Source organism: Strigops habroptila, chromosome 14 (assembly GCF_004027225.2).
Source record: "Strigops habroptila isolate Jane chromosome 14, bStrHab1.2.pri, whole genome shotgun sequence".
In the NCBI taxonomy this organism is placed as follows: domain Eukaryota; kingdom Metazoa; phylum Chordata; class Aves; order Psittaciformes; family Psittacidae; genus Strigops; species Strigops habroptila.
The window spans coordinates 3,148,506-3,165,871 of NC_044290.2; the positions used below are offsets into that span (position 1 = coordinate 3,148,506).

At 48.2% G+C, this 17,366-nt stretch overlaps 3 protein-coding genes across 14 annotated transcripts; 1 reads left to right on the forward strand and 2 right to left on the reverse strand.

The window, feature by feature from the left end:
• Positions 1–95: 95 nt before the first annotated feature.
• Positions 96–10,855, reverse strand: JMJD6 (jumonji domain containing 6, arginine demethylase and lysine hydroxylase). The gene is made up of 7 exons (XM_030506487.1): positions 10,529–10,855; positions 9,290–9,678; positions 5,491–5,777; positions 4,029–4,164; positions 3,774–3,912; positions 2,980–3,107; positions 96–1,252 (listed from the first exon to the last, which is right to left on the reverse strand). The coding sequence occupies exons 1-7, from the start codon at positions 10,655–10,657 to the stop codon at positions 1,216–1,218; spliced, it is 1,245 nt and encodes a 414-aa protein (XP_030362347.1). The 5' UTR covers positions 10,658–10,855; the 3' UTR covers positions 96–1,215.
• Positions 10,856–10,866: 11 nt separating this feature from the next.
• On the forward strand, positions 10,867–14,260 carry METTL23 (methyltransferase like 23). The gene is made up of 5 exons (XM_030506495.1): positions 10,867–11,291; positions 11,374–11,478; positions 11,568–11,805; positions 12,139–12,223; positions 12,544–14,260. The coding sequence occupies exons 1-5, from the start codon at positions 11,202–11,204 to the stop codon at positions 12,710–12,712; spliced, it is 687 nt and encodes a 228-aa protein (XP_030362355.1). The 5' UTR covers positions 10,867–11,201; the 3' UTR covers positions 12,713–14,260.
• SRSF2 (serine and arginine rich splicing factor 2) lies at positions 12,701–17,292 on the reverse strand. 12 transcript variants are annotated; one of them, XR_003994400.1, is made up of 5 exons: positions 17,136–17,283; positions 16,559–16,952; positions 15,867–16,177; positions 15,419–15,522; positions 12,701–14,754 (listed from the first exon to the last, which is right to left on the reverse strand). XR_003994400.1 is itself a non-coding variant. In XM_030506498.1 (4 exons), exons 2-3 carry the CDS (start codon positions 16,918–16,920, stop codon positions 15,874–15,876), a joined length of 666 nt encoding a protein of 221 aa, XP_030362358.1. In that variant the 5' UTR covers positions 16,921–16,952; positions 17,136–17,283; the 3' UTR covers positions 12,701–15,522; positions 15,867–15,873. The 12 variants fall into 12 exon arrangements, 5 of the variants coding, with proteins under 5 accessions (XP_030362358.1, XP_030362360.1, XP_030362359.1 ...); XR_003994401.1 differs by having other exon boundaries at positions 12,701–14,120; positions 14,645–14,754; positions 16,559–17,283; XR_003994396.1 differs by having other exon boundaries at positions 16,559–17,283.
• Positions 17,293–17,366: the final 74 nt, after the last annotated feature.

Consider the following 17,366-nt stretch of genomic DNA (forward strand, 5'->3'; position numbering starts at 1 on the left):
CAAGGAAGCCACCCAACCAGCCACCTTCTGGCTGTGCTGCTCAGATGGAGGAGGATTTCCTTGCAGCTCACCTTCAGGCAGACAGACCTCTTCACTGACACTACCAGCACAAGCCCCTGCTAAAAACACCCAGCAGCTCCCAACGGATCCCTTGGGGATGAGAGCTTTACCTGGAATAATACAAATGCACCTACACAGACTTAAGCAACACACTGCATTTTTAAAAAGCATAAAACAACAACATGTCCCCCTCCCAGTCCTTTCAAATTGGCACCACAAGTTCTGGAAACGTCTGAAGCCATAACCTCAAAGAACAGCCATTTAGGCATGTGAACTGCACAGGTCTGGGTAAGCCCACAGCCCTCTCACTGCTTGGTATTTAAAGCCCAGCAACTGTTACCACACAGTCGGACTTTCTCAGTTGTTGCCTAATGCTAAACATCACACCTGCACCTCAAGGATTGTGATTACTGGCAAATGCTGACTCTTCCCTCCAGTTTCTGCTGTGCAAGAAACTCCAGGATTCTCCTGTTCCATTGAGCTTCCTACCACAAGGTGCTAGTGCATCTCTGTCACCAGTCATCAGAACAGACACAGAGCAAAAGTAAATGGACCGTTGCTGGTTAAGGTGTTGCACCTTAGATGTAGATTAAGACCATGAAAGATGCTTCAGGTTGGTGGTCACCTCCACTGAAGTCACTTCAGGGTTTGGAGCATTCATTCCACCTCCCCTTCCTGACATTGTGGTGTGAGATCCGCCAGACGTTCAGACAGGCCAAAAGGGCTGGTGTTCCTTTCCTCAAGTGTCCAGGACAACATGTAAACATACGACAGTGTCAAAACAAGGCAGGTTTTTCCACTTACCCGCTGGTTTTAAAAAGAGTTCTTTAAAAACTGACCGTTGTCTTCCTTGCCAGTTACGTGAACCATTAAATACTTGGCATGTCCTTACCCGAAGGTGGGTTTTTAGTGCACTCACTTGGGGCGCAGAGGGGACAAAGCATTGCACAAGAACGTAGAGTCAGGGCATTCCCCATAGAAGTTATTAAGGAGCCAACCTTTGACAGCACATAATGAAGACAATGTCTGGATCGAGGAAGAGCGACAAGAACTTAAGGACTGTGAGAAAGAGGAGCAGAAGGGGGTAGAACAGAGCTGGCTGGCTGCTAACGGAGCGTCGATGGGCAGCTGCCTCTAGGCGGGTGGTGGCATCTCTCAGGGGTAGCTGCGGCCTCCACAAGATTCCCTAATCCTGTTAAAAGAAGAACAACTGCCTGTCAACAACTGTAGCATTGCTTTCCTATTAGAACACACAAGATTGCAGCATGCAGGTTAACTGTATGCTTAGTTTCCCTACAGGATTGCACAAGCAAGGTAAGATGTTTGGAACCGTTCCTGTCAGCTCAGGAGGAACAGAAAGCCCACCCTTCCCCCCAGAGGGAAACAACCAACATACAAGAGGAAAAGCAGTGAAACCTGGGAAGCAAATGCTCCAGGGAGTGTGCTGATTTTGCATATTTTAGGTATTAATTTCAAGATTTTAAGTGCAAAGGACTTAAAATTGCACAGGATTTTGCTCTGCATTTTACAGCTTTGTTTTCCTCTAAAAGAACAGGCTCTGCACTAAGGTTTGTTATCTCCTGCTGCTCGTGCCCTGCCTGAAGTCACACTGGCTGCTGAAATGGGATTTGACAACGTCATAACAAACAACTTATTAAAACCTCCAGGGCAAAGCAGTCAGTACAGTTCTCTGCTTAATGATGCTCTGTACTCATAATGCAGTTGCATTCAGTTATGAGCAACTCCTGAAAATAAGAGAGCAATGTATCACAGCAAGATACATGACAGCATACTCAGGAGCAAGCAGGTCTTTGTGCAGTACCCTCCACTGGGAAGTCAGGCACGATACAGGGAATCTGGACTTCCTCAGGTAAATTACTATTGCACACCCTGTTAGCAGGCCACCCACTTAAGTCATAGACTCATAGAATGGGTTGGGTTGGAAGGGACCTTAAAGCTCCTCCAGCTCCAACCCCTGCCACAGGCAGGGACACCTTCCACTAGAGCACGTTGCTCCAAGCCCCTGTGTCCAACCTGGCCTTGAACACTGCCAGGGATGGATGGGGCATCATCCACCCAAAACCTGGAGCATCCAGCAGCTCAGTAACTAGACAGCACCCTAATGCAGGTGGGCAGCTCATACAGCAGCATCAGTTAACCAAGCTGCGAGGGGTTTGCTTAAGAATTTTGGCAAGCCTTTGCTATATGAGAAAAAGGCTTCATTTAGTAAAGAATTTCTGAGTTCCTCCTTGCAGTATACTCCCAGATTCCCACTGTTTCACTGTTTTTAGCCTGTCAAGTTCAGCAAGCTTCCTTAGCAACTTTTCCCTAAGCAATATCTATTCTTGGTTCTGCAATATTAACTTTTCCTCCCTCCAGACTAACTAGAAACTTGCATCTTTTTTTAAAGATAAGCACAGACATTTTGGATGAATTTTGCCTTGAACAGACAAAGCAGTGAGCCAGACTGAAGTAATGAGGCAACAATAAGAGAAACCATAAAACTACTTGAAGGTTTTCCATTTGAACAGCAAGGCATCGAAACCTAAGTCTTGCTTGATGATTCCTCATCTTTAACTGCTCACTATTCATTTGTGCCCTCTGAAGAGGACAGTTAAAATACCCCGACTCTCCCATTAAACAAAAATAAAACACTTTATTAAAAGAGACAACTAGGGAAAGTAATAAAACTGTTTATTAAATAAGCTCATTTTTAAAAAGCTATCAAGAATCTTAGCTTTGAGCAATTAAAATCACTCATGGAGGGAAGATACTATCACTGGCCAACTGCTTTATGTTCTGTAAGGCTTCCCTTGCTCTCCATCCCTCTGTCCTGATGAAACACCCTGTCTGAAGTCTGCCAGCTCTGCCTTGTATTCCCTTTTGCTTGTTTAAAGCCAACAGTCGCCATGGGGTCACCTGGAGGAGCTGCGCTCTTTGCTCACGCAGTCATCCTGGGAAGTTGTGTCACCGTTCCCCATCATGCTGCAGGTCCTCCTCTTCTTCCTCCGGTGCATCATCCCCTCTGTCTCAGAGCCAGAGTCACACTGAAGGATGAAGAGATGGAACCAGAATTCAGAGAAACCTAGAACACTCTTTGTGCTGTGGAATTTACTTTAAGAGCTACCTCAGCAACCCTGAACGATCAATATCCAAAGAATGTTCTATTTCAGGTTAGACATATGAAATAGGTTTTAAATTAAGCATTTACAACTCAGGAACAGGTATGTTCTTAGATTTCACCACTGACTGGTGTGGGGCAAGACAATGGATGCATTCCTTTTGGCTCCTAGAAGGACACACTCTTCCAAATAAGAGCAGACTTGGTGCCTTCTGAAGGACTCAGATGCATAGAAATGTCCCCTGTCATAAGTCACAGTCTTGTGACAGTTTTGGAGCTTGTGCCCTCTCCCCATTTTTAAAACATTCATTTTGCAGCCATTTTACATAGTATGGCTTGCCTAAATGAGGGACAGATTTGTATAGAATATAAATATAGATCAAACAAACAGAGTCCATTCAGCAATACGAGAGGCTTCAGCAAATGGAACCTGCGAAGACCACAGGCTCCTCCACCATGTACTTTTGTTTAGTTGCTTTCTACTCATTTCTTTCATAAGACATGAATATTAGGATGAGGACACTCAATCAGGTATGGAATAAACCAATATAACTGCAGGCTACGGATCACCTTCTGTGGTAAAAAGCATTACCTCTGAATCAGAGTCTGAGGAGCTGGAGCTTGAAGAACTGGAAGAATCACTAGAACTATCAGAAGCAATGCCAGTAGATTCCTGCAGGTCAACTGAATCAGCCAAGGCTGCCAAGTCAGGATGCTCCTGCTTTAGGATCCTAAATACAGTTAAAATTTCGGGGTTAGCTTTGAGCAGTAACACTGCATGTAAATGAACAGGGTATTTTGGGGTTTTAAGCAGAGAATATGAAAAGCAAGCTACTAAATCTCTTACCTGTACCATTTCCGTGACAGTTTGGGTCTGCCTCTCACCGTCTTGTGCCACACCACAGGGAAGTTGGTACAGCTGGCAAAGTTTTGTGTGATGGCAATGGTTGTGTCAAGATTGAGAACTACATGCCACCAGCCACCTAGAAATACACCACCAATGACCATTCCTGCCCAGCCAGCAGAAAGCAAGCTCAAGAACAGCCCTGAATTTCCCATCACACAGGTGGAAATGACACCTTATCTCCCCAACCCAGCTGAGTTTGCCATCAGGTTGTTCTTCCTCAGTATTTGCTCCAGTTCTTTACTTATTCTTGTTACAGAAGGCTGCTCAAAGGTCTGCCCAAATTATCCAGCTCACAAACAGCACTGAAGATCTGACCTGATAGCACCACACTGACTGCTGACAGCTTCATAGCAAGACACATTGTAACCCAGGCTGCACAGAGCCCCGTTTTGTTAAGCTGGGGAGCACTTTCCATGCTGATTTAGGAGGGTTCTTATGACTACAGACTAACCTTTCATTTAAAAATAGATGCAAAACTGCTTTTCCACATAGATAAAAATAGACAGTGGTGTTCTTACAACCCACTTAGACCTCAAAGAAAGACTAAGGAGCCAGTTTAATAGAACCTGACAGCTACAAAATCTTAACAGAAGGTACACTGAGGAGTCACTAAGAAGTGCCAAGACAATCACAAGGCACCCTTCAAACATGAAGTCAGCTGGATGTGAGAGATGAGCGATGCAGACAGAAGCTGAATAAGACAATGCAAGATGTAGAGGTTAGAACTGGGCACTGAGAACTCACCCTCTGCATCCATGAGCCACCTTCACCTCCCAGTTACAACGGGCACACAGAGTGCAGCCACTCAAAGAGAATGGCATCTTTATTGGCTCTTGCTTTTGCTTTTGATTTCAAATGCAAGATGAAGCATAACCGCAGGGAGGTGGGTGGAAGGTGTCAGTGCCTTCAAGTAGTTCTTTCCCCACAGCTAAGAAAAATTCCTCTGCAGTCCCACTACCCAGGCTACAAAATTCAGTCATGGATTTGTGAGAGTGTACATAAATGCAAACATTTTTGTCCAATAGCTGCTTCTACTCAAACACCTCTATTATTTTATACCTTGATGGTTTCCTACTACTGCAGTTTTGTTGAGGATCACAGTCCTGTGATGCTGCAACTCAAGCCCTGTTTGTTTTGTCATCTCTATCACACACAATCCTATGCTACAGGCCATATGGTTTCAGGATATTCAGGAAGTAACTGAATAGTCCCAAAATGTGCTTCACAATATATACTCCTTTTGAAACAGCTCAGAATAGGTTTTTTTGTAAGAGATAGGCCATATAAGAAAGCTAAAATATTCTCTTCATCTCTACTACACACAGAAGTTAAATATATGCTCTTCTCTCCCAGATTTCTTCCACAATTCTATGATTTCCTTACTGGAGAGAATTGTCCGTACCTGGCACAAAGACTGTCTCTCCTGGCTTCTGCAGGATCTCCAGGGGTTTGAATTCAGGGGGCCAGGTGGGGAGCTGTGTCCTGGGGTAGATGACATTGAACCAAGTGATAGCCTCGTCCTGCTGGTTCCCCCCCTCTTCTCGCGTCACTTTGATCAGCTCTCTGGGGGTGCTGGTAGGGAACAGGCACCAACGTTTGTGTCCCTGGACTAAGGCATTCCATGCACTAGTTCCCAAGGGATCAATGTGAATTCCTGTTCCAGAACGAGGTGGGCCCATCACAAACCACCTGCAGGAGGGGAAAACAAAATCCTTTAGTCACAGAGCAAGCAAGTAGCTACCTTCTCTTCACGTTAGACAGAAAATTCCAGCTGTTCATTTCACATCCAGTTGGAAATCGAGGTAGTTACAGCTCCCTCATTTACCTTCTTGAGATTGTTAGGCTCATGCTACAGCATAAAGATGGGCTTAACCTAGAAACCCACATGAACTGGGACAAGAATGACTCTGGGACAAGAAAGTGAACACAGCTTTTCATATTTCATAGCTGTATTTTGTTTTAAGCAGTTCTGCAATGAAATAAATAGTGGTTTCAAGGTTTATGAATGTGGTTAAGGCACAACAGACTCTGTTAGGTCTCTTTCTGTGCAGGGGGAGTCTCCTAAGCCTGGGTTTTCCTAAATTCTCTGCTCAAACAGATCCAGAGCTGCAGAACAATGAGGACCAAACAAAAGGCAATGCAAGTAAGGAGCAGAGCAAAGTTACGCAACCCTGACCTCCCTCTATGTCTTCTGTTCATTTACAACAGGCTTTTCATTCCAGCATTTAACTAGATGGAGCTTATCCTCCAGTGACCATTCAGGATTTGGTGTGTATATTCTCATTCCCCATTTGCAAGGTTTATTTCTCCCAAAGGAGAACTTGATCTACGCTACATGTTTAACAACAGCAGCACTTCCAGTTGCTCATTTCCCCTGGAACAGATCTGGCATATCAGGCAAAGTGTGAGGTGACTTAGTACCAGGCAGCAAGAGGGGAAAAAAAGGCAAGAATTGTTTAATCAGCAGCAGAGAGAGTAGAAACTGAAGCACCAACAAGTCAACCGTAGATTGGGCTGCATCAAAAGGAGAGTGACCAGCAGGTCAAAGAAGGTGATCCTGCCCCTCTACTCTGCTCTTGTGAGACCCCACTGCAGCACTGTGTGCAGTTCTGGTGTCCTCAACACAAGAAGGACATGGAGCTGTTGGAGCAAGTCCAGAGGAGGCCACGAGGATGAGCAGGGGCTGGAGCACCTCCCATATGGAGACAGGCTGAGAGAGTTGGGGCTGTTCAGCCTGGAGAAGAGAAGCTGCGTGGAGACCTCAGAGCAGCTTCCAGTGTCTGAAGGGGGCTACAAGGATGCTGGAGAGGGACTCTGCATCAGGGACTGGAGTGATAGGACAAGGAGTGATGGGTTCAAACTGAAACAGGGGAAGTTCAGGTTAGGCATAAAGAAGAAGTCCTTCCCTGTGAGGGTGCTGAGGCGCTGGCACAGCGTGCCCAGAGAAGCTGTGGCTGCCCCATCCCTGGCAGTGTTCAAGGCCAGGTTGGACAGAGCTTTGGGCAACATGGTTTAGTGTGAGGCATCCCTGCCCATGGCAAGGGGCTTGGAGCTGGATGAGCTTTAAGGTCCTTTCCAACCCTAACTACTCTATGATCTCTCTGCTGTGTGGCTGACAGGCAGGTGATACCCAGCAAGGAGTTCACAGGTTCAGAAAAGCTCCATCTCCCCCTTCCAATGCAGGTGTGCATGAAGCTAGTTTTCAAATGTCATTTTCTAGCACGGATTGTAGGACTAAGTTTGGTTAGCAAGCTGCACTCTGCCTACTTCACAAATGAGCCATAAAAGGTATAAAGCAGCTGTTTGTCACTTCTATTATCAATTCACTCTTTAAATCCACATTACCCTTGGAAAGCTGATTAAAGCACAAGCAGAAGAGTCAAAGCTTTTACTAAGAGCCAGAAGAAACGAAACACAAAGATCTGTCTGGTACACAGACAGATGCACTGTTCAGGACCATTTTTCTGACTATAACCTGAAACTCTACACCGAAAAGATTTCAAAACCTTTATTTAGCAACACTATCATTTACCAGCAACTTCCTCCGGGCGTTTCATTCACAATGAACATTTTCCAGCTTGCCACATCACATGTACTGTTAAAAGCTTCACAACCTACAACTTCAATCGAAAAAGCAAAAATAATAAACCCCATCAACCTCGCAAACTAAAACAGCTGCTGCAGTAAATGGCTTCCCAAAACTACTGCCTTCATTTTAAAGTGGAAAAATTCCAATAAAGGTGCTCTAAACAGCACGAGTTCTTCCTTTAAGATCCATACACTGTCACTCACCTCTCGATCCAGAGGTCAATCTGTGCAGTTTATCTCCTGCTCATACGATTAGGAAGCACCACCCTCTGTTGGATTTCCAATTATGCTCTTAACTACTTCATCTATTTCTGTACCTAGATGAAATCCCAAACTCTAGGAGGCACCAGTGTGCTCTCTTGCACCACTCAGCTCTCCGAAAATGATAACAACCTCAAAGAAACCCACATTTTCCAGAAAGAAGTACAAGAATTGTGAACACCAAACTCGCAAGCAAGGAGCTCAGCATCTGCCTGTAGGTGGGGAAGGCGTGGGAGGAAGCAGAGAGCAATCCAAGTGAGTCACATCCAGATTATCTAGTCCACCTATATCTTGGAGAAGTGATTCCCAGCCCTGGAAGTGTATTCAGTTTCTACTAGTGACTACTCCTGGTGTGCTTTTGCAGTTGCTCACAGCATTGTGTGTTCTTAGAAGTGAATTATAAAAAGGGTCTGTTCCAACATTGTAAAAACACCTACTTCAGTGATCTTAAACAGCACCAGTTTCATGCTTCTGTCCTGCAAAAGCAGAACTGGGCTACAGACACATTGCAGATTGCAGAGAAGAGCAGAGCACCATTATTATTGCCTGTTCTATTTTATTTTAAACACCTTAAACAATTAAAATCCCACATCACAGCCTCATGCCACTCAAAGGACAAGGCATTCTTGGATTAGAATGTCACTGAAGTCTTTAATTACTTGGGAGGGTTCAGCTTATGCTCATACTGCTGTGAAGTGTTGTATTAACACAGAAATCACTTTTGTATCTAACGGCCCAAATACAAGGTTGTTGCATTTGAATTCAGGAATTCAGTGTCATTTCAACCCTTTCCCAATCAGCCACAAAAAAAACCACCGAAAAAGAGCTGCAAAGACTACACAGATGTGAACTATTTTTCTCTCAAAATCATCTGAAGGGGACCTAAGAACTAGTCTCCACACTTCATACTAATCAGCTTAAGATCTTTACTTTAAAAGGACTGACTCATAATTAAGCAGAATTCCACACTGCACGTAAACCACTGGTGGAAAACCCAGGAGCGAGTCCTGAGGTACCTCAAATTTGAAAGCCTGAAGGCACACACAGCACGAAAATAATCTTCAGAACTTCCAGGAACTCTGTAATCTTTGAAAAATCCAAGTAGTGAGGGAAAACATTGAATAAAAAGAAAAATAAACCCAAAGACATAAACTTGTAGTGACACTGGTGGCAGAACCAGAAACTGATGAACAAATCTGCCCTTCCGTGCCTCTGGGTTATAGATGCATGCTCATATCAAAGGAGTGGATGTAAAGCTACCACTTTGTTCTATATAAGACAATCGTACCTATTGGGGAAGAGCTGATGAGATGAAAAACACCCAGTTCTATCTCGCTGTCACTGTACTGTACCTGTAAGGTGGCCTCCGTTTCTCCCCTGCGTACTGAAAGAGATCATCGGTGAAGAATTTGGGTACTTTGTAGTCCTCCAGGAGTTTCCTGCGCTTGGGATGCTCTCCATAACTGCTGTCAAAGATGTAGAGTGGGCTGTCATCACGCGTGGTTTCCATATACTCGATGTAGTATTTCATCTTCATCTTCACCGAGTAACCGTCATTGTCCTCCCCGCATTTGAACTTCTGGTTCCTGTATTTGCGTTTCAGCCGCTCCAGAGTCCACTTCTCCTGGGCAGACCAGCCCACCTGAGCATTCAGCAGGACTACAGGCTTGTAAGGCTTCTCATACCGCTCAACAAACTCCTCCACTGTCAGCTGGAGCGCATCCGCCCTCTCCACATTATCCTGTGAAGCCAAGAGAGGAATCCACAGCAGGTATTAGGACAGACCGATGTCCTAGAACCATGTGAAGTTAGCGTGGAGGAGCTTCACACTCACACTCTGCTCCATACACCATGAGGGTATCAAGCTGTTTGGGCGTTATTTTAAGCTCCCCGAGGCTGCAGCCCTATTTCTCATGCACGCACGTCCTTGCACATACCAGTAACACCAGCACCCTGGACCGTTTAGCACTCCTCCCACCGAGGTAACCCCCAGGTGGAGAGACCACCTCTGCCCCTTGGGCTGACACATCCCCGCCTGCATTCACCCCCTCGCTGCCCCTGAGGCCCCGGGGAAGGCCCCCGGTACCGGGAGCGCCCATCCTACCCCGACGGGGCCCGGAGCTCCCCGCACCCCCCGCCACGTGGAGGGATGAAAAGCCACGGGTGCTGCTTGACCTCCCGCCGCCCATCCCAACCCTCTTCCCCAGGGTGCCGGCACCCACAGGGCGCACCCCCCGCTTTGAGACAACCCCAGCCTCAAGAAAGGGCCCTTTTCCCTTGTGGTTACCACCACAATCCCCGCAGCCACTCCTTCCCCTCAGAGCTCCCCGACCGCCTTAGCACTCGCTCAGTCATACCCCCCCCACTCCCCTCAGGCCTCCTTAAGTACCTCAGGACCCCCCTTAATCACCCGCCCCCCATTCCCCTCAAGACCCCCCTTACTCACCCCGCACCATTCCCTTCAGGACCCCATCCGTCATCCTCCCCATTCCCCTCACGTCCCCCCCATTTCCCTCCGGTCCCCATCCTCTCTTCCCCGCCTTCATCTCAGCCTCTCCCGTTCCCCTCAGGCGAGGCGGGCCGGGGCGCACCTTGCAGGCTGCGGGGCTGAGGGGGAAGGTCTCGCAGTAATTGTGGCGGGTCCAGTCCAGCGAGTCCTTCAGCTCGGGCCGGGCGCTGCGCTTCGCCTCACGGATCCGCTTCTTACTCTTATGATTCATGTCGGCAGCGCTGGGGGCGCCGCTCCCGGCCCCGCTCTCCCGGCGCGGCCGCGGCACCTTCGAGAAATTTCACTCCCTTGCCGCCGCTGTCGCCGCGGCCCCGCCCACGCCGCCCTCCCATTGGCTCCCTGCGCCGCCAACTTCCGCTACGCCTCGCCCGCCCCCCGACGCTGATTGGCGGGGAAGCGGCTGCTAGGCCGCCATGTTGGTGTTGCGGAAGGCAGGAGCGGAGACCCGGCACCGGGCGCCCTTGGCCGCGCTGACGGTGGGACCCCTCCCCACCGCAACAGCTGCTTCTCCCGGCGGCTCCCCTGGCAGCGGCAAACCGGCCGCATGTCCGCCGTTCGCGCGGGCCTGGCGCGGTTCCCCTCACGGCACCGTCCCGCCGGTGCAGCGCTGCGGGTTTAACCGCGACCCCCGGGGGGGGGGGGGAAGCTGCGCGCTGAGGGACCGGCCCGCCACCACCCCGTGACGCCACGCCCGGAGAAGCTGCTGATTGGTCCGCCACCGCCCGGTGCTACGACGTGTCCGGCCGTGATTGGCCATGGAGGAGCCGGGTCAGCAGCAGCGGGCACGCGTGCGGCGGTACCGCTTCACGGCGGGGCGGGCGGCGCTGGTGCTGCGGGTGCCGGAGGTACGGCCCGGGGCGGCCCGCGGCGGGGGTGACGCGGAACGGCGGGGCCCGGCCCCTCAGCGCCGCGCACGGTGTGTTTCAGGTGCCGGACTCGCAGTACGGCACGTACGTGTGGCCCTGCGCCGTGGTGCTGGCCCAGTACCTGTGGGCCCGGCGGGGAAGCCTGCCCGGAAAGCGGGTGCTGGAGGTACGGCCCCCACACCCCCGATCCCTCGCGGTCCCTCTTGTCCCCCCACCATTCCCGCTCCATGCGCCCCCCTCCCGCTTTGGTTCCAGGTGGGAGCGGGTGTGAGCCTGCCTGGCATGCTGGCTGCCAAGTGTGGGGCTGAGGTGATGCTGTCGGACAGCGAGGAGCTGCCGCGGTGCCTGCAGAGCTGCCGGAGGAGCTGCCTACTGAATGGGCTGCCCCACGTCCCTGTCCTGGGGCTCACCTGGGGGCGTGTGTCCCCGGAGCTGCTCTCTCTCCCGCCTGTAGACATCATTTTAGGATCGGATGTCTTTTTTGACCCCAAAGGTATGTTAATCCTCTCGGGTATCTTTGATTTGTGACAAACGGCAAGGACTTTGCATCCACGTGGTAGCAGAAACACTGTCAAGAGAGCAAGTGTCAGCCCTGACGGTGACACTGTGCTATTAACTTGTTATTCTTGAGGTAATTTAGTATTAAGCTGTTATAAACACCACCAGAGAGAGGGTGTGGAGAAAGGAGTTACCAACTCACTGCTCAAGGCCATCTCCTCAGGTCTCCTGTTGATTTCCAATTACCATTTCATATAACCAGGCATATTTAACAATACCTAGAACCCAGAGACTAACCAAGACTGCTTCATCTTCCCAAACGACACAGACTTTGAAGATATTTTAACTACAGTTTGCTTCTTGCTGGAAAAGAATCCACATGCTCAATTCTGGACTACTTATCAAGTCCGAAGGTAAATGCTTTTGTGTATTTAAGACTCAAATCTCAATTCCTGTGCCCCATCTCAGCTCTTAAGGAGTGTTAACTTCCCAGAGGCACCACTGCACCCATTCCAGAGCTCCTCAGGCTGGTATTAGCCAAATCCTAGGGCTAGTAGCCAAAAGCAGCCCAACCATATAATAATCCAAGAACCACCAATTTGCTGTTGACTAGGAAGCTGTTACCACCTTAGTTTGGTGAAGTGCTGTAATTAAGTTTGGTGACACTCTCCTGTAATTACCCAGCAGTTACAAACTGGGGTTGTTTTCACACACTGCTATTTCCTTTCCTCAGTGCTGACTGGTCTATCGAAGCTTTGCTCTACAAGTGGAAACTGAGGAGCATTCCCATTCCCTTGCACTCCTTCGGAGCAGACAAAGAGCACTTGGCCAGCTCTCCCCTACCAGGAAGACATACCATTGAAATGATGATCATCTCACTAGCACAAGCAGATGGTACTTAAGTTTATTCCACTTGTTGTTTCCAATACAAAATGATACTGAACTGGGAACTGTGTGTTGTAGCACAGACCAGCAGAAAACAGTCCTGTTTATAGCAAACCTCATGCATATTTGGTGGGAAGCAGATCCCTTTAAGTAATCCTTAAAACATGCATCGTAAAAATAAAGCTGTTTGATTGTTCAGCTATGGCTTGAGAAATTTGTGCTCCTCTCCAAAGACCGTGGCGTAGTTCAAAGACTCAATGTCATTTTGTGAGTGAACCTCTATACAACAGAGCAGAACCACCTGACAAGCCACAAGAGCGAAGCTGAATTGACACCTTCAGCTTTCAAGATTAAAGAGAGTCAGATCTGTTTCCCAGGACTGAGGCTTTTCCCCCAAAGATTCACGTCCAAAACCCAGCCCCTCTGTTTTGAAATGACTCGGTCTGGTCATGCAGCCCTGGAACATACAAACTCCTCCATTTGTAGAAAAGTACTTTTAATCCTCAATCAAGCCAAATTGCAAGTATTCAGATGCTTCCATTCCCATTTAACATACATGCATAAAAGTTAACAAAGCGTTACAATAACCCTTGACACACGATGGTTGAAGTTACAATCTATTTGGTATCCAAATCAAGAAATAGAAATCAGCACTGTAAGATGAGCTACTGCCAAGCAGCGGCTTGTTGCATCAGGGCAAGTACACAGCAAATGCAATTAGTACTGCTCCATGCCTATCTTCATAACAACATCCAACAGACCTGTTTGGTTTGGGGTTTGGCCTCTGGTGTGCACCACTTGCCATACAATGTTTGAGTTAGTCACAATACTGGTTAAAGTTTGCCCTTAGTAATTGAAAAGCCACCCCAGGAGATAAAATTCGTAAGCAGTAGAACGCATTCAGTTACTACAGAGAAGTTAAACATTGTCAGTGGAATTGCAGAAATCTTTCCAAGCTAAAAATAAGCTGACTCAGACATTAAGTTGAGAAAAGTTAACACAGAAAAAATGTTTAATTAAACTACAGAGACAGTGGGTATAGTACAGAATGTCTTAAGCAAAAGATACACCAATCAGTTACTTACAAAGGAATGAACCATTTCTCTTGTCTTAACATTACATTTCTCGTATATATAAGTTCATATATGTAGGTTGGTAAAGTTTTACCATTCTGGAAAAAATAAGGTGTGTATATCATCAGCTAGATGTGCTCACTGTATGCTCCATTATTTATACGCAAGGCCCGGGTGACTGGAAGTGCAGTTGTCAGGCATTTTAATTAACTGGACAGCCATTTGTTTCTGCACGACAAGGCATCGTTACACAGGAGCAATCAGGAGAAAACAGGAAACAGCCAAGCACTCTGCACTGCAACACGCCACCTTAACAGCTAACCAGCATTACTCAACTGCTACACAACTGCGCCTAGTGCACAAAAATACATAAGAGAAGAGATTAGAATTGAGGCTGATAAAACAATCCTTTTTCAAATATTAACTGTCACCTGAAAAGATTTCTATCAATTTGAATTTAAAGATACTATTTTAATTCAAAGTCATAATAATAATAATTAAAAAAAAAAAGCATTTACAGTTAAGTTTCAAATTGAAGTCTTGCAGGGTTTTTATTTAAGGAATGAAAACAAAATTGAGAGTAGTTTTTGACAAGAGTTAGCTACTCAGCATGTCACGGCTGCCCATTTCCTCAATATGAAACTGGAGGCAGCAAGTTACCATCCGTTTTAATTTCAAATAGAAGTCAGCACTATATAAACAAAAATGAAGTTTTACCTCAAATATCCAAGCCAATAATGAAATCGGTAGTCGTTCACTTCACTAAATTACAAGAAATTTGAATAACAGCAACAAAATGGCACATAAAATGTAAAATCTGCCACTTGAGGCGCAACTTAAACAAGTAAAAAGTTAGACAAAATGTTACAAAATAACCTTTTCATCAGCTGGTTGCTCGGGCCAGGGCTCTCCAAGGGACTGAAGACTCAAGCGATCCTTTCCCCCCAAAGGCGTCCTTTATGGAAGCTCTCATTTATGGGATGCATCTAGGTTTGAAGAAAGAAAAGTTCAGCCAGGTTTCTACCTCGTCTCTTTTGGTTGTGGGGATGACTTCAGGTATACTCCTAGTTGTGTTTCAACTGGCTTTGCCTAATTTAATTAAGTTTTAGGAGTTTCCATAGTGTTCCACCTCCCCCCCCAAAATGTGTTGTTTTACTTCAGAGGCCAAATGTAAGGTTCTGTGTCAGAATATTTAGTTACAAAGAAGAATAAGCATCAGGCTGGAGATCAAGCCACCATTAACTTCAATTCAGCCTGTTCAACAATAGATTATTAAAAGTTATATAAAAGTTATAAAACTAGTACTTCTTAAAGACTTAACTAAACTCTAAAGTAGCATTCCAAACACAAAAGGTGACTAATTTCGCTACAGTTCTCTAACTTCAGTTCTAGCTTAGGCCCTTTCCTTTAAAAAACAGGACCAAACAGTTTGAAGGGTTAAAGACACACTATCCTTTCCCCACCCGGTGTGTATCCTTAGATGCCTCTTCAAGATGTCGACTTGAGGAAACAACCTAGTTTCCGTGGTTTTCTCGTTGCAAGGAATTTGCCACTTTTCTAGAACAGTTATTACCTCCAGTCAGTACAACGGCCACTGAACCGATCTTCCATTATAAAAGGATAGTGTATCTTTAACAGTTAAAGACAAACCTGCTCCAATACACGCCCACAGAAACTGGTCCCTGGAGGATCAGCCAAATCAGTTAAAATCTGCAATACTGGCCAATATTCTTTTAGCAAACAGGAGACCGCAGCTTTAAAGGGGAAAATGCAGATGTTGGATAAATACAGTAAGAAATAGTCATTTTTCATCATAGGTTGCGTCTCATACAATATTTTATTAAAACCAAGCCATTAATCTCTCAATAAAACATTTTCTCTGGTTAAAAAGAAAGTCTATGTAGAAAGCCCTTTGGTATTAATTTCCCTAAACCAATAACCAAAAAGCACTGCTCAAGAAAATAAAAACCAACTACCAATGTGCCCCATTTAGGATCCACTTGCTTCAGGCTATTAACACTCTACAAACTACCCAACACCCCACCTAAGTGCTATAATAAAGTAACATGCAACATATGCTGACCCTGAGGTACATTACCATGTTCCTAGGAGGATACAGCTCCTTCTTCTTCCGGAGACTTAGGAGGGCTCTTAGACCTGGATCTAGAGTTGGATTCCCTCTTTGAGGCAGGGGGAGGGCTTCTAGATCTGGACCGGGATCTAGACCTGGACCGGGATCTGGAGACAGATGAGGACTTTGACTTGGATCTCCTGGCAGACCTGGACTTGGAGGTGGAGCGAGACCGAGAGCGTGTGCGAGACCGGGATTTGGATCGACTGTAGCGGGACCGACTGCGGGATCTAGAGCGGCTCCTGCTTCTAGATCGGCTGCGACGGCGTCTTCTAGGGCTAAAACACGCCAGGAGGGGGAGGGGAAAATAAAAAAAGGCACGTTAGAAGTTGAACAGGGGCGGCGCAAAAGACTCCAACGACTACTTCAGGACAGGGAGGGCGGAACGGGACCCACGTGGGCAACAAAATGAGTGTTCCGAGGGCGCCATTGTTCGGAGTGAGTGGCCGGGGGCTAAATCTACCCCAGGGCGAAACCCTGCCGCTCCGAGCAAACTCCACGTGCCTTCGGTACTAAACCCCTACTCCCCGCTCCCAACCCCGCCACGAAACTCACTCGGAAAAGGAACTAAACCCAAGCGGCCGCCACCACACAGGCACATGGCCGAGCCCCGTCTCACTGCTGAAACTCCGCCGCCCACCCCCCCTCCAGGCGCTCACCTGCGGCTGCGGCGGCCGTACCCGCTGCTCCCGTAGCGGCGCGGCGGCGGGCCCCGCCGGCTGTGGTGCGAGTCGGGGGGGCGGCCGTAACGGGCCATCTGCACGCGGAGCTCGCGGCCGTCCAGCACGGCCCCGTCCATGGCGTCCATCGCGTCCTCGGCATCGCGTTTGTCGTGGAAACGGACGAAGGCGAAGCCACGGCTCTCCTTAGTGTAGCGGTCCCGGGGGATGTAGACGTCGCCCACACGGCCGTACTTCTCAAAGACCCTCCGCAGCGTGTCCGGGGAAGTACGGTAGGTCAGGTTGTCCACCTTGAGGGACGTCATGCCCTCCACGTCCGGCGGCGGGCGCCCGTAACTCATGGCGAGCAACAGCCCCCGAGGGGCGGCGGCTGCTGAGGAGAAGAAACCCGACGAGGGGGCGCCTTAGGAGACGGCGCGGCCCTGACGGGGAAGCGCCTCACACCGGAGGGGGGGCGCCGGAGCGGCGGCCTAGCGGAGTCCAGAGAGGAGGAGAGGTACAGGGCATAGGGCAACGCCGCGAGGTCCTCAGCGAAGAGGGAGGCGCAGGCACCCACCTCAGTGCTCCGCGGGGCAGCGCTGGGCAGGCGGCCTGAGGCCGGAGCGGAGGCGCGGCGCCAGCAGCGGCCTCCCCCGCCCGCCGCTGGGAGGAAATGAGCGGGGCGCCGCCCGCGCGCGGGTACTTAGCGCCACAAAATGGCCGACGACGACCCGGAAGTGAAAGCGCCCGCCCCGCTCCTGCAGCGACGTTTTATTTTTCCTTAATTCTTTTATTTTTTTTTTTTTTT